Source organism: Clinocottus analis, unplaced genomic scaffold (assembly GCF_023055335.1).
Source record: "Clinocottus analis isolate CAN_PGR_092001 unplaced genomic scaffold, fCliAna1.0.p SCAF_34, whole genome shotgun sequence".
In the NCBI taxonomy this organism is placed as follows: domain Eukaryota; kingdom Metazoa; phylum Chordata; class Actinopteri; order Perciformes; family Cottidae; genus Clinocottus; species Clinocottus analis.
Genome location: NW_027176087.1, coordinates 292454 through 317748, shown reverse-complemented (window position 1 = coordinate 317748; position 25295 = coordinate 292454). Strand labels below are relative to the sequence as shown.

At 45.6% G+C, this 25295-nt stretch overlaps 3 protein-coding genes across 12 annotated transcripts in view; 2 read left to right on the top strand and 1 right to left on the bottom strand.

The window, feature by feature from the left end:
* Positions 1-600: 600 nt before the first annotated feature.
* timm29 (translocase of inner mitochondrial membrane 29) lies at positions 601-4163 on the bottom strand. Its single transcript, XM_068596141.1, has 2 exons — positions 3957-4163; positions 601-1486 (listed from the first exon to the last, which is right to left on the bottom strand). The coding sequence occupies exons 1-2, from the start codon at positions 4060-4062 to the stop codon at positions 810-812; spliced, it is 783 nt and encodes a 260-aa protein (XP_068452242.1). The 5' UTR covers positions 4063-4163; the 3' UTR covers positions 601-809.
* A 212-nt stretch (positions 4164-4375) lies between these two features.
* Positions 4376-9140, top strand: yipf2 (Yip1 domain family, member 2). The gene is made up of 9 exons (XM_068596140.1): positions 4376-4580; positions 4723-4783; positions 5923-6080; positions 6157-6237; positions 6364-6451; positions 6996-7112; positions 7477-7643; positions 8486-8668; positions 8754-9140. Exons 2-9 carry the CDS (start codon positions 4753-4755, stop codon positions 8841-8843), a joined length of 915 nt encoding a protein of 304 aa, XP_068452241.1. The 5' UTR covers positions 4376-4580; positions 4723-4752; the 3' UTR covers positions 8844-9140.
* A 2064-nt stretch (positions 9141-11204) lies between these two features.
* Positions 11205-25295, top strand: part of nbr1b (NBR1 autophagy cargo receptor b) — a 29110-nt gene continuing 15019 nt past the window's right edge. For 6 of the 10 annotated variants that reach the window (XM_068596112.1, XM_068596107.1, XM_068596104.1 and 3 more), the window contains exons 1-12: positions 11205-11441; positions 13650-13712; positions 14407-14425; positions 14513-14535; positions 15014-15202; positions 18261-18341; positions 18421-18671; positions 19000-19125; positions 22734-22940; positions 23351-23510; positions 24267-24350; positions 24469-24654. In XM_068596112.1, the coding sequence (XP_068452213.1) occupies positions 11340-11441; positions 13650-13712; positions 14407-14425; positions 14513-14535; positions 15014-15202; positions 18261-18341; positions 18421-18671; positions 19000-19125; positions 22734-22940; positions 23351-23510; positions 24267-24350; positions 24469-24654 (1491 nt within the window). In that variant the 5' untranslated portion in view covers positions 11205-11339. Of the gene's footprint in view, positions 11442-13649; positions 13713-14406; positions 14426-14512; positions 14536-15013; positions 15203-15225; positions 15993-18260; positions 18342-18420; positions 18672-18999; positions 19126-22733; positions 22941-23350; positions 23511-24266; positions 24351-24468; positions 24655-25295 lie in introns of those variants that run through there. The other 4 variants (XM_068596113.1, XM_068596108.1, XM_068596106.1 and 1 more) reach the window with 2 other exon arrangements.

Genomic DNA, 25295 nt, shown 5'->3' with positions numbered 1-25295 from the left:
ATAAGTACACACTACTTATCATCAGTAAAGCATGAATAAACAATGACGTCATCATTTATAAAGCATTGTTCCAACATGAAGACTCATTAGTAACTTTATGCAATTCATAAATGGTTCATTCTTGATTAATAAGCTTTGGTTTTCATAATTTATAAATGGATTCCCCATTTGTAAATTTAAGTTAAAGATTAATTCAATTAGTAACTACTTGTTGAATAATAATAATAATAACATTAATAATAATAGTAATAATAAGGGCTGGGATGCGTTAACGCATCAATCTAATAACGCAACAATTATTTGGTCATGCGTTAACTGCATTATTTCATTTTGCAGTGGGCGGGGCTTATACTGGTTCAGACCTGTTCACAGGAGGTCAGTCTCTCAGGATCCCCTCACTGACGCCGGCCCGCTGCCTCCGCCTCATGCAACAGACTTCAGCGCACTTGTTCAAGCCAACACAGACTGAGGAAGACAAACTTTACAGGGTTTACAACAACAGGCATCGGGCATTGAGATCCAGCTAAAGTTTGCTTCTTAAAATCTGTGAAGCGAAAGGCTGAAGGTATAAATATGTAACAAAGCAGGATGAGATCTGGACATAATTGACACATTTATTGACATATGATTCATGGCATATATAATCAACCTCTTTGTGATCCAGAAACAGGTGAAGAAATACAACCATAGCTTTCACTGGGCTGTGCTGGCAGCTCCGCTTACAGTTCATAGCTGAACAAAGGGAACATGAGAACTGATGTGTTGCATCCAGCATGTTGGGCCCTGCAGGGAGGAAGGCCACACAGCATTCATGCTGGAGTCGGCTTCTCCTCCAGCGCTTGTATTTGTCCCTCTTCACCACCACTCTCTTCCTTTCTGTCCACTAGATGCGTTTCCTTCTCCTCTTCCCCCCCTTCCAGTGCTAACCAGGACTCTTTGTGTAACCTCTCGCTCCGGTCCACCTCCTGAACGGTGGGGGGCAGCGTCACCTGCATGTGTGGTGGCAGGTGCTTGAACTCATCCTCGTTCACATCGTAGTCCTTCATCTTTGAGTCCAGCACCCACCAGCGGCCGGCAAAGCCCACGTCTAGTATCCGTTGAGGCAGCTCCCTCCAGGGTGTTGACAGATTGGAGCACTGTGCTTCGTACAGTGTGGTGTCCGAGTCGTAGTCGGAGTGGTAAACCAGAGAGAGAACACCCAGACTGGTATGCTGGAGCCGTCCCTCGTTATGCAGCTTCACCAGACTCTGTACGTGGCCATTAGAGGTCCCGTTGCGGATCCACGGGGACAGCAGGCCCAGCATGTTGGAGCACTCCAGCAGGGCGGCTTCAAAGGACGCGTGGTCAGGTTTAGTGTAGAAACCAGCCCAGGCCCCGCCCAGCAGAGAGGCGTACACCGAGGCTTTGACCGGCCGCTCCCATGAGCCCACCACGATCTCCCGACACGCCTCTTTGTAGTCAGAAACCAGGCCGCGCCCCCACAGCACTGCACGGGAAGGAAAGGTCAGAAGTCACGCCCAGTGTCCAAGACACACAGCACCACAACACATATTCATAACAATATTAGGGCTGCAACAATGAATCGATAAAAAGTCACAGAGATGTTTGAGTATTGAACAAAACAGTTGAGCGCAGCAGACAGAAGGTTAGGGTGCAGCCCGTTGTTTCCTCTCTATGTCGCTGTATAGTCGCGTTGCGTGTACAATAACTCAACAGCTAGGCTAACCGTTGTTGTTAGCTTGCTAGCTAGTCCTTCATTCTCCGTGTTTGCGCTGTTGGGTTAGATAACGTCTTCATTTTAAAATACCGCTTCAAGAGAAGCAACAAGTAAACATCTCCTCTGAGGTCAGAACACAGACCTGCGTTCAACAGTCTGATATAATGAGGCTTCATGCAGAGGAAGTGCTGCTGGGATTTGTAGTTCCATATCTAATGAACAACCTTTGTTTAGGTAAAGTGCAGTCTGAGTTTTGGGCTGATTGCATGATGTGCATTGGAGTTACAACAGGTTTCTATCATGGGGTCCACGTCACGTTGCGGCCGTTTAGTGAAAACGTTAACAAAGCACAAGCCATACTCTCACGGGTCTTTAGATCATCCCTGAACAGAAATGAAGTCGATCGGATAGAAATTGTAGGAAGATACATTTAGAAGAAAGGCAAAAAAGGCAAAAAATGAGAAAAATGCGCTAAAAATCCCAAATTGCCCGAATTACTGTAGCGCCCGCTAATGTTTGAATCGCACGACTGATTTATTGCATGTTAAAGGATGCAATGTGTACATACAAAAAAAGTTTAGAGTCATTAGTCCCTATAGTTTTAATGTTATGAGTATTTAAAAATAGGACACGCCCCTAAGTAGTTAAATGGTCTGATTTTCCTCAACGCAATGAGATATTCAAAATCCTTTGAGGCAGTCTTGAAGATACAGCTCCATTCATGAATTACAGAGAGTTTGGTATGAATCGGACCAAGCGTTCAAGGATCAAGGGGCAAAAACATGCTTTTCACAAAATTTAAAATGGCGTAAAATTATGGGTCTGAGAGGCTTCTTGTAGAGCAGGTGGAGCTGGACATGTGTGAATTTTCTCAAGTCAATCGGACAATCTGGGCGTTGCTGGTCCAACTTCTAGGGGGCGCGAGAGAGACATTTTTGGGTACTTGTTTTTTTTCGTCTATATCAGATGGCCATTTTCACCAGACCGGACAAGCCGTCCAAATTTAGTGAGTTTTGGAGTATGACAAGTCCCCAAAACAGCGCCAAAAAAGGAAAAAACCTTGGCGTAATAATAATAATTAGAAACCTAACAGTTAACTAGCGTCACTAGTGTAACGGTAACATGTCAGTAACTGGGTTAACTAGCGTCACTAGTGGCCTTAAAGATGACAGTAACTAGGTTAACTAACATCACTAGTGGCCTTAAAGATGAAAGTAACTGGGTTAACTAGCGTCACTAGTGTCCTGTAACATCACAGTAACTAGGTTAACTAGCATCACTAGTGTCCTGTAACATCACAGTAACTAGGTTAACTAGCATCACTAGTGTCCTGTAACATGACAGTAACTAGGTTAACGTCACTAGTGTCCTGTAAGATGACAGTAACTAGGTTGATAAGTGTCACTAGTGTCCTGTAACATCACAGTAACTAGGTTAACTAACATCACTAGTGTCCTGTAACATGACAGTAACTAGGTTAACGTCACTAGTGTCCTGTAAGATGACAGTAACTAGGTTGATAAGTGTCACTAGTGTCCTGTAAGATGACAGTAACTAGGTTAACTTGTATCACGATAACATGACAGTAACTAGGTTAACGTCACTAGTGTCCTGTAACATGACAGTAACTAGGTTGATAAGTGTCACTAGTGTCCTGTAAGATGGCAGTAACTAGGTTAACTTGTATCACGATAACATGACAGTAACTAGGTTAACGTCACTAGTGTCCTGTAACATGACAGTAACTACGTTGATAAGTGTCACTAGTGTCCTGTAAGATGGCAGTAACTAGGTTAACGTCACTAGTGTCCTGTAAGATGGCAGTAACTAGGTTAACGTCACTAGTGTCCTGTAAGATGACAGTAACTAGGTTAACGTCACTAGTGTCCTGTAACATGACAGTAACTACGTTGATAAGTGTCACTAGTGTCCTGTAAGATGGCAGTAACTAGGTTAACGTCACTAGTGTCCTGTAAGATGGCAGTAACTAGGTTAACGTCACTAGTGTCCTGTAAGATGGCAGTAACTAGGTTAACGTCACTAGTGTCCTGTAAGATGGCAGTAACTGGGTTAACGTCACTAGTGTCCTGTAACATGACAGTAACTAGGTTAACGTCACTAGTGTCCTGTAAGATGGCAGTAACTGGGTTAACGTCACTAGTGTCCTGTAAGATGACAGTAAATAGGTTAACTAGTGTTACGGTAACATGGCGGTAACCTTCGCTCACTCGGGTCTCACCTGCTTTGCTGTTCTTCAGCCTCTCCCACCTGCTTGTTGTGACCGGGGCCGCTGCTGTTTCTGCCGCAGCGCAGAACATCCTCCTGACTACACGCAGAGACGCCATTTAACCAGTTTATTCACTCGTCACCTTCACGCCGGACAAACATGCTGTCAAGACGACAGCGCTCAAGCAGTCAAGATGGCGCCCAAACGTGAATCGTTTTTAATCTTCCGACAGAAAGCCCGACTTCGCAAAGGTTCCGCTTGCTGTCACTTAAACTCATATTAGTTTTGTGTTATTATTAATAAACATGCATACAAAATATTTATAAATATGTATTTGGTAAATCAAACAGCCATCCGATATGTTGCATAACTTTGCATTACACCGTAGTTCACGTGACAGCTTTGTTGACGTGATGACGTGGACCGGAAGCGCTCAGAGGGTGGACAGCCTGAGAGCAGGTACTTGATGAGAGCCGTCAGTCGTGTGTGGCTTCTGTCTGTCTGCATTAACCTTTATGCACTACTAGGTTTATGCTTTCAAAAAAAGGAGGAATACGAAAGTGTGAATTGAGCCTAATGCTAACTCGTGAGGCTAGCCGCTAGCTTCCATCACCGGAGACATCCGGCTGCGCACAGGTGAGCCTGTTCCTGGATCTATGGCAGCATTATAACGGAGAGAGGACGTGTTCCCGTAACATCTGTTGGTGTGTGAGCTGGCTGCTTGAGCAGGGCAGCCCTGCTGCGTGCATGTGTCTCACCCAGTGCTCATCTTCTTTAGGTCTTCAGGTCTTGTCCGATCCCTGAAGCCATGGCGAGTCCTCATGATCTTCACTTCCAAGGTAATGACGTCATGTCCACGCTGCTCTGGCCTCATAAACTCCATGTCACATGTCTCAAGCCTAACGGCGGCTCTCAATCTATAGGAATGCTTTTTAGGCAAATTGAAATGAATGCAAATAAATCTCATATCAGAATGTAGTGTTTACCAGATGCACAAGGATTGTGGACAATGTCACAGGGACTGAGAGGATGCTGCTGTTGCCATGACGAACACATCTGAGGAGAAATATCTGGAGTTCGCTGTCGAAACAGCAGCAAGATGCAGAGTGACCTTGCAGACCGATGAACAGTAAAGCGCTGTTTGTCCCGACTAATCTTCTGTAAAGCATTATCAGTACAGACATGATGAATCAGTCTGCTCTTACTGTTGGGACTTGAGACTTGAAATGATGTGCTTCTGAAGGTAGAGGAAAAGAACTGAAGGGTGTGTATGGCATTGTAATCTCAACATTAATGCATATTATAATCCATAACATTATTGCATGGATTATGCCATAATCCATAAAAGTTGCATAAATACCACCATCATAATTAAGATGATATTCATGCATGCAGGTTTATGATGTGAGATTCAGTACATAGTTGCAGGGTGTAAGAGCAGGTTGGCCTCCATGTCAATGTTCCCTCCTGACGCCTCAAAGCTTCAACAGCTGCAACCTTTAATAATGTGGACAAGGTCTGAAGATCAATCTTCAAACCTGCGCTGCTTTTCTTGTTGTTGCTGCTTGTCTCTGTGAGACACTGATGACACCTTGTGATGTCACACGTGATGTGTGTGTGTGCCTTCATAACAGACTGGTGTGTTGTGGTGATGTGATGGCTGCTGAAGAACTCCTTTTGAATGCAAGAAATTACCAAATTCACGTGATCCTGTTTTCAAAACTCCTTTTTTTGCTTCTTGCTCATATCAATGCAGAGTACGGTCATGTAGGATGGGATGGTCCTCTATTTCTCCCACAGCGGGGAGTTTGCATTAGAAAACAAGTGCTACAAATAGTAGTGGTTGTTCCATAGACAGCAGAATGAATGTAACTGTTGTGAACAGTGTTAGTGTCGCTCACTCAGCTGGTTGTGAGCCTGACGTCCTGCAGGAGAGCGTGTGGTGCTAACTGCAGTGTTTCCTCATGCACGGCTGCAGAGTTTGAGGAAGCAGCAGAGCTTCTGTCTGCAGACCCGGGGGCCTCCACGCTCAGCATGTCGGCCTCAAACCCCATCAACACCGCCGGAGCAGCACCAGGAGAGGACGTGAAACTGGACCTCTCAGAGGACGAGGAGGGCCAGGAGGAGAGTTCAGAGGTGCGTAAGGAATCTGTTCCAGACGTCACGTGACGCATGTTGGTCTGGATGCTGACGCTGTGTGTGCTGCTTGCAGCTGTTAGGAGGACAGAAAGCAGCTGGTGGCTTCTGGACCTTTGAGTACTATCAGTCTTTCTTTGATGTGGACACGGTGCAGGTATGAACCCTCCCTCTCCACACCACACTTTGTACATCCCTGAGTTCCTGATGGGAAACACATTTACAAGTTTCAACATGACGAGGACTCGTAGTTTGTTCCTCTGCTGGACGTCATGGTCTGCAGGTGCTGGACAGAGTGAAGGGCTCCGTGATGCCACTACCTGGGAGGAACTTCATCAAACACCACCTGAGGAGCAACCCGGATCTGTACGGTAAGCCGACGCTGATGTGTTGTAAGCCGTGTGTGTAGACGTGTGTTGTGGAGTTGTCGAGGATGCAGTTGAGTTGTATACTGCAGACAATCTGCTCCTTCAAACAGAAGTCCATGTTCAGTCTTTGTGCTGCAGACGTGAGGATGAGCGCTGCGGTCTGTCAGGATCATGTCTCCTGTGAGGGACGAGCTGAATGCAGCAGAAGATGCTCCATCACTCTGATCACAAAGCAAATGAAACATCTCACGCTGTCACACAGCTGATCATGTTCATCACGCCTTCTGGAAGGAAAGGACCCACAGTGATCTGTCCTGTTACTGATCCTCTAAGCTGTTCAGTTGACATCAAACTTCTGCTCTACATTGATGGAAGCTACACCTTATAGCTTGTTCCTGGAATGTAAACCACCGCACCTCAGGGGGCTGACTCACTGTGTGTGTGTGTGTGTGTGTGTGTGTGTGTGTGTGTGTGTGTGTGTGTGTGTGTGTGTGTGTGTGTGTGCGTGCGTGTGCGTGTGCGCGTATGCGTGTGTGTGTGTGTGTAGGACCCTTCTGGATCTGTGTCACGTTGGTGTTCTCAGTCGTCATCAGTGGGAACTTGTCCTCCTTCCTCAGTGAGATGGGGAACCCGTCTTACCACTACCGGCCTCAGTTCCACCGAGGTCAGTCCTCCTCTTCATCAGTTGTGTGGTGTGTGTATATATATGTATATATATGTATATGTATATATATATATATTTATATATATGTATGTGTATATATATATAATATAATATATATATTATATATAATGTATGTATATATATATATATATATATATATATATATATGTTTTGTATATATATATATATATATATATATGTTTTGTATATATATATATTTATATATATATATATATATATATATATATATTATATATATACATACATACATACAAACACACACACACACACACACACACACACACACACACACACACAATAAAGTGGTGTATCTGAGTCTGCTCTCTTGGCCCCGCCCCCTCAGTAACCATAGCAGCTGTGGTGATCTTCCTGTACGCCTGGCTGGTGCCGGTGGCTCTGTGGGGTTTCCTGAGCTGGCGGCAGGGGTCTGAGCGGCAGGTGGGCGGCTACACCTTCCTGGAGACGGTGTGTGTGTACGGATACTCGCTCTTCATCTACATCCCCACCTCGGTGAGTCTGCCCTCGCTCCACCATTGGCTTTCATCTTCAGTGTAAAGATGACACAGGGGTAGAGAAATGTTTTTAAACTCCCCCAACGACGAATCTCTGCCTGGTGAACGGCACGATCCATCCTGTAAAGATGGATCACTGCAGAGGAATGTTTGATCCACAAAGCATCTCTTCACTGCCACCTGATTGGAAGAATATAAACACTATTTATAACATCAACGCGCCTTCTTCCTTCCTAATCTTCTTCTGGAGGAAAACACCCTTTAAGTGCTCAGAGCAGTTTTACATGTGAACGCTTTATACTGCCGGGAGAAGAGCTCCTCCTGGCGACCTGGTTCCTGTGCTGTGATTGACAGCTCATGCGGCCCAGAGGAGCTCAACCTCCTCCACCATCGGACAGTTTGACGTTGCGAACTGCAGCTTCTCCAAGAACTCTAGTCTCGCCCGACATCGTAGACTCGCTCTTGGATCCCGGCGGTCGAGTTGGCCTCTTGTGATTGCTTGTGATTGCATCCAGTAGAGATGGAAACTGTAACAAAGGAATACGTCTGTTTGATATGTGGCTGGTTTATAAGTGAACCTCATAATGTATTGCAAAGCCTCCACCGAACTGGTAGCTAACCGGTTAGCTACCAGTTCGGTATCGGGTAAAGACTTGTGAAAGCTGTTTCCTGCACCTGGAGGTCAGTTCATGTGGTTCACACCAAGAGAAGCTGCTGGAGTGCTTTGGCTGCACCAGAGGGTTCACATCCGCCCAGAGGAACACGTCTGCTTGGAATGAACCAAACGTCTTGTCTCACAGCAGTGAGGCATCGCTGACGGCGCGTACCTGTCCCTTGCAGGTTCTGTGGATCATTCCATTCGAGTGGCTGCACTGGACTCTGATCCTGGTGGCCATGGTGGTCTCTGGCTCGGTTCTGGTCCTCACCTTCTGGCCGGTGGTCCGCGATGACACCAAGGTGATGTCGGTGGCTACAGTGGTGACCATACTGGTTTTGCACACGCTGCTGGCGGTCGGCTGTAAGGTGAGTGCGCCACATGGACGCGGCCTCTCGGGTGTGCACAACTAGCCTTGAGGGAGTAGCACATGTTGTGTCTTTTGTCTTTCAGATGTACTTCTTCCACACAGAAGTCCATGTACCAACAGCGGCCCCCACATCCCCCCCGCTGCACGTGACCGTGGCCACCAGGGCCCACTGACCAACAGGAAGCAGCTCATATATAATGTCCCGGCAGGCGGGCTCAGGCGCCGTGCTGCCTGCCACCGGCTGACCTGTTCCATGGGGAACGGATGGATGGGTGTGTGATTGTTTGTCTAATTTATCCTGAGGTGGCTCTACTGGCACTGAAGTAGCACTTGTTCACTGGAATAATTGTACATTTTTACAGTGATGTCTGAGGATGTGGTGCAAGTTTAGAAGAAGACATTACAAATGATTCATTGGTATAAGGGAAAAAGTGTAAAAACCTCTAAACCAAATACAATCATGAAACCTTGCAGCGAGCTTTCATGCAGGTTCTTTGCTGTCTCCGCTGTGCCGCCATTGCTTTAGTGTTGTGATCTCCTAGTGGAACAGTTCAACATGCATTGCATGGAAAAGGCCAATTGCCATGAAGGTTGTTTCTCCCCAAATACCTGCAAAACAAATCAAATCCTCAGGAGCTTCAGCTGTGCTTTGCAATTCAATTCACTTTATTCATATAATCCAACATCACACGTGTAGAATCTGTACAGCATCTTCTGCCCTTGAACCCTGCAGCACAGAGGTGCTTCTAAAGAAAACACCTGCAACAGGAAACAAGGAAAGCATCCATGTGAACCTGAGCAGAGCGTAAGAGAAGGAGTTCATACAGAAGGAGAGAGGGTCTTTGCCTTCTTATTGGCCGGACACGTGAATGCTCAGGGACTGTCGGGGAGTCCTTACAACTCTTTTTTTATTTTATTTCCCTTTTTATTACGCTTTTCAACAACATAACGTTTTTTCAGCCTTTCTTTGTCTGACAAGACAAGAACTGACAACATCAGATAGTAAATAATAATAATAATGAATAGATTGCACACGTCTGCCAACAGGCCCCTGAACAAGTTAATGGAGCCCTCCTGCCTCAGAATCTGATATATATATATATATATATATATATATATATAAATATATATATATTTATATATATATATATATATTTATATTTATATATATATATATATAAATATATATATATTTATATATATATATATATATATATATTTATATATATATATATATATTTATATTTATATATATATATATATATTTAAATATATTTATATATATATATTTATATATATTTATATATAAATATAAATATATATATATATATATATATATATATATATATATATATATATTTATATATATATATATATATATATTTATATATATATATATATATATATTTATATATATATATATTTATATATATATATATATATATATATATATATATATATATATTATATATATATATATATATATATATTTATATATATATATATATATATATATATATATATTTATATATATATATTTATATATATTTATATATCTTTATTTATATATATATATATATATATTTATATATCTATATTTATATATATATATATATATATATCTATATTTATATATATATATTTATATATATTTATATATCTTTATTTATATATATATATATATATATTTATATATCTATATTTATATATCTATTTATATATATTTATATATATATATATTTATTTATATATATATCTATATATATATTTATTTATATATATATATATCTATATATTTATTTATATATATATATATATATATATATATATATATATATATATATATATATTTATTTATATATTTATTTATATATATTTATTTATATATTTTTATATATATATATAAGGTGTAGCTTTCATCTAAACCTTTTTCTCGGGAACAATATAGAGGAGAAGTTTGATGTCAACTGCACATCTTGAGGATCAGTAAGCATGCAGTTCATACAAACACATTCAATGGACTTTCCTTTAAGGTAAATAACTATGTTGCCTCTAAGGTTGGATAGACTATTGTTATTAAAGGTAAAAAAGAAACTGTTGCTCACATTATTAGGACGTGGATAATAATGAAACCTTTTGTTCAATGACAAATTGCATAATTACACTCGTTCTCTAATAACTAATGACAGCTTCCTGTCATTCCACCATGCCTCATAAGCAGACTAGTCACTGAGAACTGGAGCAATGTGAACACTTTAATGCCTTACGATAACTTTATTAATACCTTTATTATTCACACACGGTGCGTACGAAGCAGCACATGCATTTAAAGCTCCACATACGACACGCTGGGCCATGCAGTACACTCTTGTAGCAGTAGTGTTGTTATTTGTGTGTTGTTTCGTAGTAAAAGCTGGAGCGCTGAAGCAGACGATGCTCTCGCGGCCTCCAGCGGCTCGCTGCTTTGTTTTGTTCCGCTCGAGCGGAAGTGTCGATCTCTGTTCCGGACACGTGGTGCAGAGTGGGCGGGGCCAGGACGCTGGTGTAAACACATCCCCCAGTCTGATAAATCGCAGTGGAGCGAGATTAACCCGAGCATCCTCCGTCGCTCCGTGAACGCCCCTCGTCCGTCCTCTGTAATATGCGGTAAAACGCGGACGGGCGACGCCATGGACTTCTACATCAACCTGAAGGTGAATTTCAGGGGAAATTCCAAAAATTTCCTCCTGTCGGGATCCGAGACCAAGAGCTGGGAGTCGATGGAGGCCATGGTAAGAGCGGCGGCATCTCCGGGCCGCGCGCACACACTCGTACACGTCGCGGTTGATGACACTGCTGTGCTACATGGTGCCGCGCTACATCAGGGTGCCGCGCTACATCAGGGTGCCGCTACATCAGGGTGCCGCGCTACATCAGGGTGCCGCTACATCAGGGTGCCGCTACATCAGGGTGCCGCGCTACATCAGGGTGCCGCTACATCAGGGTGCCGCTACATCAGGGTGCCGCGCTACATCAGGGTGAGGCGCTACATCAGGGTGCCGCTACATCAGGGTGCCGCGCTACATCAGGGTGAGGCGCTACATCAGGGTGCCGCTACATCAGGGTGCCGCGCTACATCAGGGTGCCGCTACATCAGGGTGCCGCGCTACATCAGGGTGCCGCTACATCAGGGTGCCGCGCTACATCAGGGTGCCGCTACATCAGGGTGCCGCTACATCAGGGTGCCGCGCTACATCAGGGTGCCGCTACATCAGGGTGAGGCGCTACATCAGGGTGCCGCTACATCAGGGTGCCGCTACATCAGGGTGCCGTGCTACATCAGGGTGCCGCTACATCAGGGTTCCGCGCTACAGGGAATAGCCCAGAAGCTCCATATGTGCGCGAGCCTCCTGTAGCCGCGTCCTGTCAGCCGACAGAGACCAGGGAGACGCGCGCTGCGGTCCTCAGGGTGATGACGGGGTTGGTTGCCATGGCCGTGAACGCGCATCATCCGCCGTGAGAGGGTTTCCTCTGGCCTGGGAGCGCTGGGGTTGCTGGTTAAAAGCTTTATTACACATTGAAAATCAGGGAACCGGGTTATCGGACACATTAAGATAATAGATGTAGGCAGTCCTAATCCCAGAATGCATTGCGCTATTCATTTAAAACGGGGTTTTATTAGAGGCCTTTATTATAATTTGTTCCTGACCTTTTCTAGTTTATATGTGACATGCAATGTAATATGTGCTGCCATGTTCAGCCTCCTCACGACAATGTTCATGTCAAAAGCCTTCGTTCATCAGCGCCATGCAGAGGAGAGTAACCAGGGCAAAGAAAGAATACGTTACGACACAGACTAGTGCATGTTTGTCTGTGTCAATGCACTTGTAATTTTACCAAAGTAAGGACTGAATCATTATCAGCAATGAACAATTACTGGTTATGAATATGCAGTTAAAGGTTCATAAATAATCATATCACAAGCAGAACGAGCTCAAAGAGATACCAAAGTAAAGAGAGGAGGAACAGAAGAGGACAAAGAGACCACGGTGCCTCTCTATGGGATGGTTTTGTGATGAGCTATTTGACTGTAGCAGCTCGTCCAGGTTAAGCTCATAACTGCTTCACAGCTGATCGTTTAAGTCAATGAACAATGTTTCATATCAGACACTTATGTCTTTTGCATGTAGAATAGCTATTTATGGTCATTGAATGCATGTCGTGGAGAAGGAAGCTCCGTATTAAACTGGCAAAGGACTCAGTGATGCACGTGTTGACTCCAGCACTGAGAGGAGATGCTAGCAGCGAGATGCTATGCTAGCAGTGCTCATTTATTAGTACTTGCTAATGTAAGCCAACAGGGCAAAGAAGGTTGCCTCGTTTCCTGTGTTCCTGCAGGTGAATGTAGCATCCTCTCCTGCTTACTAAAGGCTCACCTGAAGGAGTTGAATCCCGTTTGTTTGTGTCTTTAATCTTGCTTCCTAGCTTCCTAGCTCGCTCCCCTCTTGTATTGATTTGGCCATATGTGTCACTTTCATCTTGAATAGTGTAAGTTTTTGCAAGGAAGTACCAGGAGATGCATTGAGTGACTCAATGTGTTTCCATGACCTCTATCACCCCCCAAAGCCGGAAGAGGACTTTGTGTTTGACTTCCTCTGAATCAACTGAGAGCTAATGGTGTCGCACCACCGAGTCAGAATGAGCCTCGAGCCTCTAAAGTATGGAGAAAGAAGTAGAGCTATGGGCTCCGTGGTCTGGGAGATGCATTTGTCTGAGTGCTGCTGAGTCACAGACGTCAGACTTCACTTCGCACTGAGCGTGCTCTGTTTTCCATCCCACGACATGCTGAATCAGCGTTACTTTTTTTATGCTGAAGATTTACACACATACAGCCCAATTAAAAAGACTTATGTTTCCATTTTTTGCAACGGCACTTTATGAGTCTGATCCTTTTGTGTAACGCATCCTCCCCGCCCTCATCAGATCTCTGTGTTGTGTAGGTGAAGCGCTCCTTCGGCCTGTGCAGTCTGCAGCTGACTTACTTCGATGAGGAGAACGAGGAGGTGAGCTCTTCTCTTTGTTTCCACTCACAGTAAAGTTGGGCCACCTCAACAGCGGTCACTGTAGGTTCATCGTCACACTGAACAAGGCAGCAGCTCTGGAGAGACTGTCTCAAAGGGCTACGATGCAACTATCAAACTATTTATCATGATGCAGTATTCCATACTTGATTCATTTTGTCTCACTGGCTACGTGCTCTGACATAACAAGCTCCCCTGATTCAAACATAAGTAATGTTGACTTCTCTTCAAACAAATCCCCCTGTTATAGGCAATGAACAGCACGAAGGCTTTCTGGATGGTGGTGAAACCATATGAACATTGACAAAGTGCTCGCACAGCGTGTTATTGCATATTCTGCATTATGATCTCACTGGCTGGTTTCAAGCCTTCTTCAATACAGCTTATGATTAAGTCAATGCTGGTCCATTGCCAGGAACTGAGATATGTACTTGGTATGCTTAGATTATGGCGGGCGACCTTGTTGTCTGGGAGGCTTGAACTCGTTCACAGTATGCTTTTGGGTCAGCTTCGATACGCTTGATGACATCATGAGGAAGCTCTGCCAGAGCGGCAGAAGGTACCGTCCAGCTGAAGTAGCACCATGCTGTGATAGCATGGTGCTACTTCAGCTGAACCAAACCCCAGCATTAACATTCACAGATTGACACAAAGACTCTTCCTTTTCTTCTTCCAGGTGTCCATTAACAGCCAAGGTAAGCAAACTGAACCAATCATATCGAGAGTTGATCAGAAGTTGCACATTAATATCATGGTGATGAATATTTCTGCTTTTATTCCAGCGGACTATGAGGAGGCATTGAAGGTACGTCGATCTGAAGTTCAATTGTTATTCAGGTTGGAGTTCTTATGGGAAACAAAGAAGTACTGTGCATAACATTTTAGCCATAGAAAAATAATCAGCATTAAAGTGTTTGTTGTGTTCATTTTACGAGTAAGAAGGAAACACGACAACTGTTACGGACAATTCAACCTTCATTAATCCTTCTTACTGGTCTTAAGGGTCTCCTGATGAACCCCAAACCATCCACCCCTGTGTTTGATATATTAAAATGACACTTTGAATAGTAACATAAGTAACACTCACAACGCCTTGATTCATTTATTGCATGAGGTTAAATCTGATCGTACATGACTGAAGTTTAACTTCAGCAATGCTTCAAGAAGCTACTTTTCATCGTCATCACAAGAAATCAAAGCTTAGTTTGAAAGCTTAGAAAATGATCCAAAATGAATTTAAAAAATGTCCACAGGTGACACTAATGCACTTCCTTATTTCCCAGAGTGCAGCGCGGCAGGGGAACCGCCTCCACATGAACGTGTACGAGACTCGAGGCCAGCCGGCGAGGGTCTCCACCACCAAGGCCAGCGGGACGGAGCCCAAGAGGGGCTTCAGACCCCCGCAGCACTGCCCCACCCTGGCCCAGGTGGTCAGCCGCAAAGTCCAGGCGGCGGTTCCAGAGCAGGGCATGGTGAGACGCACACGCTCCCTCTGACCACACCTCTGCCCTTCAGTAGTCACCGGAGGTGTGGACGCCCTCAGATGACTTAACATTAGGGCTGTGAAATGATTACAGTTTTTAATCAGATTGATCACAGGTTTCTGTGGATTCATTATGATTAATCACAGATTACCCATATTCTCGGTATATTTTTGTAAAAACATAAAGATTTATGATAAAAGACTGATATATACATTGTTATTTATACATTGGGCTGCTGTTGTGAACAATGCAGCTGCAGGCCGTGAGGTGAACCCGTTATGGTTTCATCTCGCTCCACAGTCCAGCATCTACACGATCTTTAGCTCATAAAAAAGAACGAGTCGTGCTGAACTACCAATAAAGAGTTCATCGCTTAAATTCCAGTAGATTATTGAGGCGGTGATGTTTCATGCAGAAGTAGTTTCTTCAGAGGTAACAGGATGTTGGTCTGCAGTGGAGGTGACGAGGTGTCAGTGGTGCAGACTGCTGATGGAGAAGTATCGTACCAAAGGCTCAACATGGTTGTGTTTGGAGGATAATTATCCTGCATCTGGCAACCCTGAGATCAGTCCACCAATGACAGCTCTCTCTACGTCAGAGCTAGAAGATGAATGTAAGATTCACAACGTGTCAGAGCGTAATAACTAGTGAGTGACAGACTCAGAGAAACACAAATATGACAGGAGGTAAAGTCCCGGACGTGTTGAATCCCTGCTGGACGCATTGTCATGTCTGGAAAAGAGGACATGTCAGGAGGAAGAGGACGTCTGCTCACCAGGTAACGCTCATGACTCACACAAGTCCAGTGATCCGTAGCAGACGAGTTTACGTTTTGTTCTTTAGCTTCATACAGCGCGTGGACTTGTGTCATGATTGTGTGTCTTTGTGGTGCTTTGATGCTCGGGTCCTCCGTTGCCACCAGCAACACTTTGGTGAACCTTCATCCTCAACAGTATGAGCTCAGCTGTGCTGCTCAGCTGGTCTCAGGCAGACTTCGTGAGGGGTCTGTGTTGTTCAGTGAGGCTGGTTTGACGCATTGCTCTTGAACGCCCCTCGCCGACCAACATGCTGCGCGTTGAGATGTTGAGGCTGGTTGTGCTGGTGAAACGACAACGTCTTCCAGAGTGAACAGCTGACGTCTACGTCTGACTGCATGAGAGCAGAAACAGTTCAATAGGTGGATTAGAAGCTCATTCTGCACATGCGTTAAAAAAATGAACGCATTAATCCTGTAATTTAATCATAATGCATTAACGTGTTATTTTCACACAGCTCTACTTAACATGAGTTACTAGTCCGTCATTATGCACTCAGTTTATTATGGAAGGTGCTGTCACTCTGTTATGTTCATTCTGGTCACATGACATCTATTGTCCTCGTGGTCACATGACATCTATTGTCCTTGTGGTCACATGACATCTATTGTCCTTGTGGTCACATGACATCTATTGTCCTTGTGGTCACATTAATGGTTGTTAGCTCGCTAGCTCGTCGTTCATTCCTTGTGTTTGAGCTGTTTGGTGAGAATACGTCTTATTGAAACATGTTTCTTGGTTTTGAAATACAGGGCTTCAAGAGAAGCGACGTGTAAATATCTGCTCTGACGCATCGCCCAAGCGTTACCGGTTAACAGCGTCTTGTAACCATCTACCCGGGAGTACAGGCAATTCTCCATGTGTTTATGAATGACTTAGTTTTATGTCTGTGTACTTTGTAATGTGTGAAGCCAACAGCTCATTGTTGGTTCAAGACACCAGCACTATGGCTGGTTTCACTGGAGCAGGAGAGCTGCTCCGGGTTCAGAGAGATGCTCTGGTTCAGAGACATGCTCCGGGTTCAGAGAGCTGCTCTGGTTCAGAGACATGCTCCGGGTTCAGAGAGCTGCTCTGGTTCAGAGAGATGCTCCAGGTTCAGAGAGCTGCTCTGGTTCAGAGAGATGCTCCGGGTTCAGAGAGCTTCTCCGGGTTCAGAGAGCTGCTCCGGGTTCAGAGAGCTGCTCTGGTTCAGCGAGCTGCTCTGGGTCAGAGAGATGCTCTGGTTCAGAGAGATGCTCTGGTTCAGAGAGCTGCTCCGGGTTCAGAGAGCTGCTCTGGTTCAGAGAGATGCTCTGGTTCAGAGACATGCTCCGGGTCAGAGAGCTGCTCTGGGTTCAGAGAGCTGCTCTGGTTCAGAGAGCTGCTCTGGGTCAGAGAGCTGCTCTGGTTCAGAGAGCTGCTCTGGTTCAGAGAGATGCTCTGGTTCAGAGACATGCTCCGGGTTCAGAGAGCTGCTCTGGTTCAGAGAGCTGCTCCGGGTTCAGAGAGCTGCTCCGGGTTCAGAGAGATGCTCCGGGTTCAGAGAGCTGCTCCGGGTTCAGAGAGCTGCTCCGGGTTCAGAGAGCTGCTCTGGTTCAGCGAGCTGCTCTGGTTCAGAGAGATGCTCTGGGTCAGAGAGATGCTCTGGTTCAGAGAGATGCTCTGGTTCAGAGAGCTGCTCTGGGTTCAGAGAGCTGCTCTGGTTCAGAGAGCTGCTCTGGGTCAGAGAGCTGCTCTGGGTTCAGAGAGCTGCTCTGGTTCAGAGAGATGCTCTGGGTCAGAGAGATGCTCTGGTTCAGAGAGCTGCTCTGGGTCAGAGAGCTGCTCTGGGTTCAGAGAGCTGCTCTGGTTCAGAGAGATGCTCTGGGTCAGAGAGATGCTCTGGTTCAGAGAGCTGCTCTGGTTCAGAGAGATGCTCTGGGTCAGAGAGCTGCTCTGGTTCAGAGAGATGCTCTGGTTCAGAGAGATGCTCTGGGTCAGAGAGCTGCTCTGGGTTCAGAGAGCTGCTCTGGGTTCAGAGAGCTGCAGCATGTAACGAGTCTGCAGCATAGGTTAGGCTCATATTTCGTCACATTAACATTCTCCACGTCGCAGCAACAACACCAGCTTCCTGTCTGTTGGTGTCGACACTGAAGACGACACACATGCGGATGAAATGACATGAAAGCTGCACGGTCCTTCTCGTTGACACCGATGTATTAAAGATGTAAATAAGCATGTAGCATCTCATTCATATCATATCTGGTGTTAAGCAGGTGATCTTGAAAGACATGAAGGGGACCAAAGAAGAAGACAAGACCCCTCCAGCCTGGTTCACCTCCTACATGGAGAAGGTAAAACGTCTTTCTGATGACCTCTGAACCCGTCAACACTCCTCCAGCCCTTCCACTAACCCGCCTCTCCTCCCTCCAGTTTAAGGACCAAGTGGTCCGAGAAGCGGTGGAGAAGATCTGCCGGGAGTTCTCTGGACAGTGCTGCATTCACAAGCCCCTGGGGGCCGGAGGAGCGGCAGGAGGAGGCGGCAGAGGAGACGCCGGAGGAGGAGCAGAGGCCCAGCAGGTCCCCGAGGTTTCCTCCTCCACTCTGCCCGGCGCTCCGTCCTCCTCCACGCCCCCCTGCTCCTCCTGCCGGGGCCAGACCACGGGGGGAGGCTACCAGTGCAGGTACGGGCTGGAAGAGATCCAGTCCACATGTCTGTCTTCTTCCATGTGTTCATCTTAACGTGCGTCGTGCTGGGAGGAGAATCAGCTTCTCAGACGCCATTAGCCTCTGGTTTTACTGGTTTTAGAGGGTAGGAGGAGGCTCGGTGCATAAAGCTGTGTCAAAGGAAATACAGGTCTCTCAACCAGCTGTCCAGTAATTCTCTCTCTCTCTCTCTCTCTCTGTCTCTCTCTCTCTCTCTCTCTCTCTCTCTCTCTCTGTCTCTGTCTCTGTCTCTCTCTCTCTCTCTCTCTCTCTCTCTCTCTCTCTCTCTCTCTCTCTCTGTCTCAGTGTGTGCACTTCCTGTACCCTGTGTGAGCCCTGCAGCTTCTCTCATGACCCCAGTCACAACCTGGTGCGAGCCAGGACCCCCCTGTCCATCCCAGAGCACGGGTCTCCAGCCCCAGACCACAGCAGGTATGACCCGTTTCATGCTTTTAATACGAGAGATTAGAGGTTGTTTTAATGGGTGTTTGGTTAGATGCCTGAAATAGCGCCTGTGGTTCACACACGCTTAAGAGATTTTAACATGTTCTTTACAATTAAAAAATATGCGAGTAAATACACCTCATGAATTTTGAAGCTTTTCCAGGTTTAACAAAAGGCAAAAGTCTCCGTGAGAGACCAAAACACGGCGCTATGCCAACGAGTCCACATGTGGATTCTACCGCTAATGAGACCATGAGGTCATTAGTCTACCATGAGGTCATTAGTCTATCATGAGGTCATTAGTCTACCATGAGGTCATTAGTCTACCATGAGGTCATTAGTCTACCATGAGGTCATTAGTCTATCATGAGGTCATTAGTCTACCATGAGGTCATTAGTCTATCATGAGGTCATTAGTCTACCATGAGGTCATTAGTCTACCATGAGGTCATTAGTCTACCATGAGGTCATTAGTCTATCATGAGGTCATTAGTCTACCATGAGGTCATTAGTCTACCATGAGGTCATTAGTCTATCATGAGGTCATTAGTCTACCATGAGGTCATTAGTCTACCATGAGGTCATTAGTCTATCATGAGGTCATTAGTCTACCATGAGGTCATTAGTCTACCATGAGGTCATTAGTCTATCATGAGGTCATTAGTCTACCATGAGGTCATTAGTCTATCATGAGGTCATTAGTCTATCATGAGGTCATTAGTCTACCCTGAGGTCATTAGTCTACCCTGAGGTCATTAGTCTACCATGAGGTCATTAGTCTATCATTAGTCTATCATGAGGTCATTAGTCTACCATGAGGTCATTAGTCTACCATGAGGTCATTAGTCTATCATGAGGTCATTAGTCTACCATGAGGTCATTAGTCTACCATGAGGTCATTAGTCTACCATGAGGTCATGAGGTCATTAGTCTATCATGAGGTCATTAGTCTACCATGAGGTCATTAGTCTACCATGAGGTCATGAGGTCATTAGTCTATCATGAGGTCATTAGTCTACCATGAGGTCATTAGTCTACCATGAGGTCATGAGGTCATTAGTCTATCATGAGGTCATTAGTCTATCATGAGGTCATTAGTCTACCATGAGGTCATTAGTCTACCATGAGGTCATTAGTCTATCATGAGGTCATTAGTCTATCATGAGGTCATTAGTCTACCATGAGGTCATTAGTCTACCATGAGGTCATGAGGTCATTAGTCTACCATGAGGTCATTAGTCTATCATGAGGTCATTAGTCTATCATGAGGTCATTAGTCTACCATGAGGTCATTAGTCTATCATGAGGTCATTAGTCTACCAAGAGGTCATTAGTCTATCATTAGTCTACCATGAGGTCATTATTCTACCATGAGGTCATTAGTCTACCATGAGGTCATTAGTCTACCATGAGGTCATGAGGTCATTAGTCTATCATGAGGTCATTAGTCTATCATGAGGTCATTAGTCTACCATGAGGTCATTAGTCTATCATGAGGTCATTAGTCTACCATGAGGTCATTAGTCTATCATGAGGTCATTAGTCTATCATGAGGTCATTAGTCTACCATGAGGTCATGAGGTCATTAGTCTACCATGAGGTCATTAGTCTATCATGAGGTCATTAGTCTATCATGAGGTCATTAGTCTACCATGAGGTCATTAGTCTACCATGAGGTCATTAGTCTATCACGAGGTCATTAGTCTATCACGAAGTCATTAGTCTACCATGAGGTCATTAGTCTACCATGAGGTCATTAGTCTGTCATGAGGTCATTAGTCTACCATGAGGTCATTAGTCTATCATGAGGTCATTAGTCTACCATGAGGTCATGAGGTCATTAGTCTACCATGAGGTCATTAGTCTACCATGAGGTCATGAGGTCATTAGTCTATCATGAGGTCATTAGTCTACCATGAGGTCATTAGTCTATCATGAGGTCATTAGTCTACCATGAGGTCATGAGGTCATTAGTCTACCATGAGGTCATTAGTCTACCATGAGGTCATTAGTCTGTCGCCTCACATCAGCGCTTCACTCCTGCTGATTGTATCCAGCCTTCAGAAATCATAAATGTAATCATTTGTAAAGACTATCTTGCTGAACATACTGTGTAAGTATCATAAAATTGTGTTTACTACAGAGCTCATTTTCTGCAATAATCCAAAATCCAATGGAAAAACCGAGGAACCGGTGCGATGCTAACTTCTGGGTTGGCCAACAAAAAAATCGTCGTCCCTGCAGCTCATTGGACAAAACTCTGCACATAGAAAGGAGGGAACCAAATGTTACGTGGCCTACGAGAGACAGGAAGCAATCCACAAATGTGTCGTTTCATGTGAACCAACGGATTCACAAATGTATAGATATCACTTTACATGTAAACCTATATCACTTCTGAAACATGTAAGAAAGTCAAATCTGTGTTGACAGAGTAATTCATGCTAACTGTATTTTTGTAGATATGACGTAACACAAATAAAACAAATACGTGTTTGTGTATAGCGATGTATTTCTGGATCGTGGAACACATTTTTGGATTGTCTTCTGTGGGTTACGACGGAGAGTCCAATAAACACGATGACCTGGACACACTAAATGAAGAGATGCCGTCAGACTAGAGTTGTAAGCAGCGGAGGGAAGTCATGTGACATGTTGTGTTTACCATGTTGACTGTCTGAGGCCCTTTTTGACGGACTGGTGTCACCCGGGAAGTCACTGAGAAGTTTGCTGTCATCTAATGCTGTAATGTACTTTGTTCATATTCTTTTTATTCTTTATTGCCATCAGTCCAATTGCGTGCGCTAGAAGAGTGAAAGGATCCTTTAATGGAACACACAGAACCTGCAGAAGAACGTAGAACGCCAGCGTTCTGCAGTGAGTCAGAAGAAGTGAACTTCAGAGCAGCAGGGCTCAGGGGGTCCTGCTGGTGTGGGACCCGATGCTGAGGAAAGGGATTCAAATACTGATGTTTTGTGCCTGAACGTGTAACTTAGAGATTCCAAATGTTGTTCACCACATTAGCCGACAGGCTTTTGCCCAAACTCCAGCTGGCAGCCTGAAGCGGTAGTTTGGCTGTTTTGAAGCGTGAGCTGCTTCCCCCAACGCACACAAGCAAAGCACACAGGTTTTAGAGATCTAAAAGAAGTCAATATCAACACATTAGAATAAGTTGGCTGGTTTACCTGCCAGGAGACTGAACTGAAAGTGTTGTATCATCCAGACTCCATGGGGAACAGCAGCAGCGTTGTTCCATCTGACCAGCTCTGACACTCACTACGGATGAGTCCAAACACCTCAAAACACATCTCTGGATGTCCTTCAATGGATGGTGAACTGTGAGCCTCCATTTATGTGTAGCAGCGGTTTAATTTTGGTCCTTGAACTTAACGGAAGAGAAAGAAATGTTGGTGCAGTTTGTCTTGGAGGAGCCGGTTGGATCCGGTCCTCACGGTCACAGTGTCACAGAACCCGCTGCTTCACGGCAGCTTCATGTCACGTATATATGTAAAATGACAAGCGTAATAAAGTTGAAGTCGGGAGCCGCTGGATGTGTTGGGGTGGTGTTGATGTGGCACGCTGGCTCCATCCCTCAGGTTCTACCGGCGAGGCGACCGCAGCTTCAGGAAGGCGGAGAAGCAGCGGCTGAAAGCTGAGAAGCGTCTGCTGAAGGCCGAGGTCAAGGAGATCCGAAAGCAGCTGAGAATGGAGAGGCGGGGCATACAGTGGAGCTCCTCCCACAGAGATGGAAGCTCCTCCCCCGTCCTGCTGCAGCCTCGTGCCACCCAGCACAACAGCCCTGAGTAGGTCACTGAACACAACTAAGCCAGATCGTTAGAATACAACAACTTTCTCAGAGCCGCTCAAGACATTTGATATCATTTAAATGATATAAATACATTAAATCAAAGTCATTGTATTGACTCAGATGTAAGTTAGTGGGCCAGCCAGCAGTGGAAACCATGTTTGAACAAATAGCTACAAGTAATGATTCATATTAAATTGTTTGCTTCAATGTTTTGATAAAAATCATGCACAAAGTTTAAATAACTAGCTCCATGGACTATGAATACATGGTTGAACTACAGGCGGTGTGAAGGTGTGTAGATTATACCAGGAGCACATTTCTAATCTTCTGGGACGTTAAAGACCTGATCGAAGCTGACAGAGCTCCAGATGGGAGCAGGACTAAAGGACTTTGTTTCCTGGCCAGACGTCCGAAGCGTCCCTGTCCCCTGGTGGTTCCTGCCATGACAGCGGCCTTTCTGGACGAGAACCTTCCTGATGGGACCCGCCTGCGTCCCGCAACCAAGTTCATCAAGTACTGGAAGATGAGGAACACTGGAACCATCAGCTGGAGCGCCGACACCAAGGTACTCTTCCACAATGTGTGAAGCACGCTCCATGGAAGTGTCGGGTGGATGAGCAGAAGCAGTGGTTCATCATCTGGGAGAAGGAATGGGCTTCATTGATATCCTATCTAAGTCTGCCAGCTTTTGAATGAATAGAAATACATATTTTGACTTCACTGGAGCTAATCAAAAGGTCTGAGTGGCATCAAGAATGATCTTCTGGAGGCAGAGGACGGGCTCCAGTGATGTCACTCCCCTTCAGCATGAAGTGTCTTGGCATGTATTTAAAAGCTGGTTGTGATGGTTATGTACCAACATTCGAGGTTAACTTGGCTTCCCCCTCGACCATCACTATGAGCGTGACGGGTTGTGAGTAGAATGTTGTGTTGTGTTGCCATACATTGTGCACAGACATTTCTGTTGTTTAAACACATGTTGTCATGCTAGCATGATGGTAAAGATGGCAAGCATCAGACCTGCTGGCATTATGCCATCACCTTGAGCTCAACGCCGTCCTTGTCGTCGCGCTGCAGTGCAGAGCTGCTGAGCTGTACTCAGGGTTTGCAGCCGTCGAGCTGCTAAACAGTCTTTTGCAATTGTCCCTCATGAGGGCTTGTGCCACCTAAAGGGTGGGAAAGCAGCACCAATGAAAATTAAGTGACACCTTTTCACACGTAGTCATTTGACCCTCTGTGCAGAAAGGTCTTGCGGTACAGTGATACAGTGTAGTGACAGAAGGTAGCATGGATGAATGAGCGTGTGTTTTGCTTCCTGCAGCTGAAGTTCATGTGGGGAAACCTGGCGGTGGGTTCTGGGGACCGGTGGAGGGAAGTGTCTGTTCCCTTCCTCCAGCCAGGACAGGTCAGTCTCCACATACACACATACTCCACAACAGTCCTCTTCCTGGTTGTCTCTTGGCAGCATTGAGCCCGTGGCGGTGCTCAGCACCAGCTCATCACTCGCTGTGTGTGTGTGGCAGGTTGGCATCGTGAGCGTGGCGCTGTGTGCTCCGGCCGTAGAGGGCTCCTACACCTCCCACTGGCGCCTGGCGCACGCCGGAGAGCAGTTCGGCCCCCGGGTCTGGTGCAGCATCGTGGTGGACGCTCTGGCCCCGGCGCCCATGATGGCTGACGGGATACTGGTGTCGCCGTGCGTCACGCCGCAGGTACAACCACCGTGTGGATGCATGAAGGGCCTCTCAAGACGTAATGCCTGGATATGAATAAGTATGTGAACAAATGAAGACGGCTCCAGAGCGCCAGGCTGCGGCCCCCTCGCCAGGACCCCGCGTGTCATCACCAGGGTTGAGGCTGAGCACCCGTTATCTGCAGTGCACTGTTGTATCACGCTCATGGGTAAAGGTATGATGTGCAGGAATGTCCTCAACACACTGACGTGATCATGCGTGGTGTCCCGCCCTCTGCCTGGATCGTCCCTCCTCTTCCTTTCTTGCTGTATTCGGGACGTTTGTGGGCGCGAGCAACCAAAAGAGTCCATTGAGGCTGCCGAGAGACACCAGCGTGTTCCCCTCCTGTAGCAACGCAGGGGTCGTGTCCTTGGTGAGACCTCAGCCAATGGGAACGACCTAAATTCAAACCACGTCTCACTCGGGGAGAGTTTCAGGATTTGGTGATATGTTGACTTTGTCCCTGTGTTTAGGCTTTAGAAGCAGACCTCTGTGTCCAGGTCGGGTAAACCTGTCCACACATCATTCAAACTCTGCAGGTGGGCCCAGGCCTGGGACTCTGCAGCTAAACCCTTCTATAGATTATCAGACAGAACACTGATGTATAAATACACACAAGC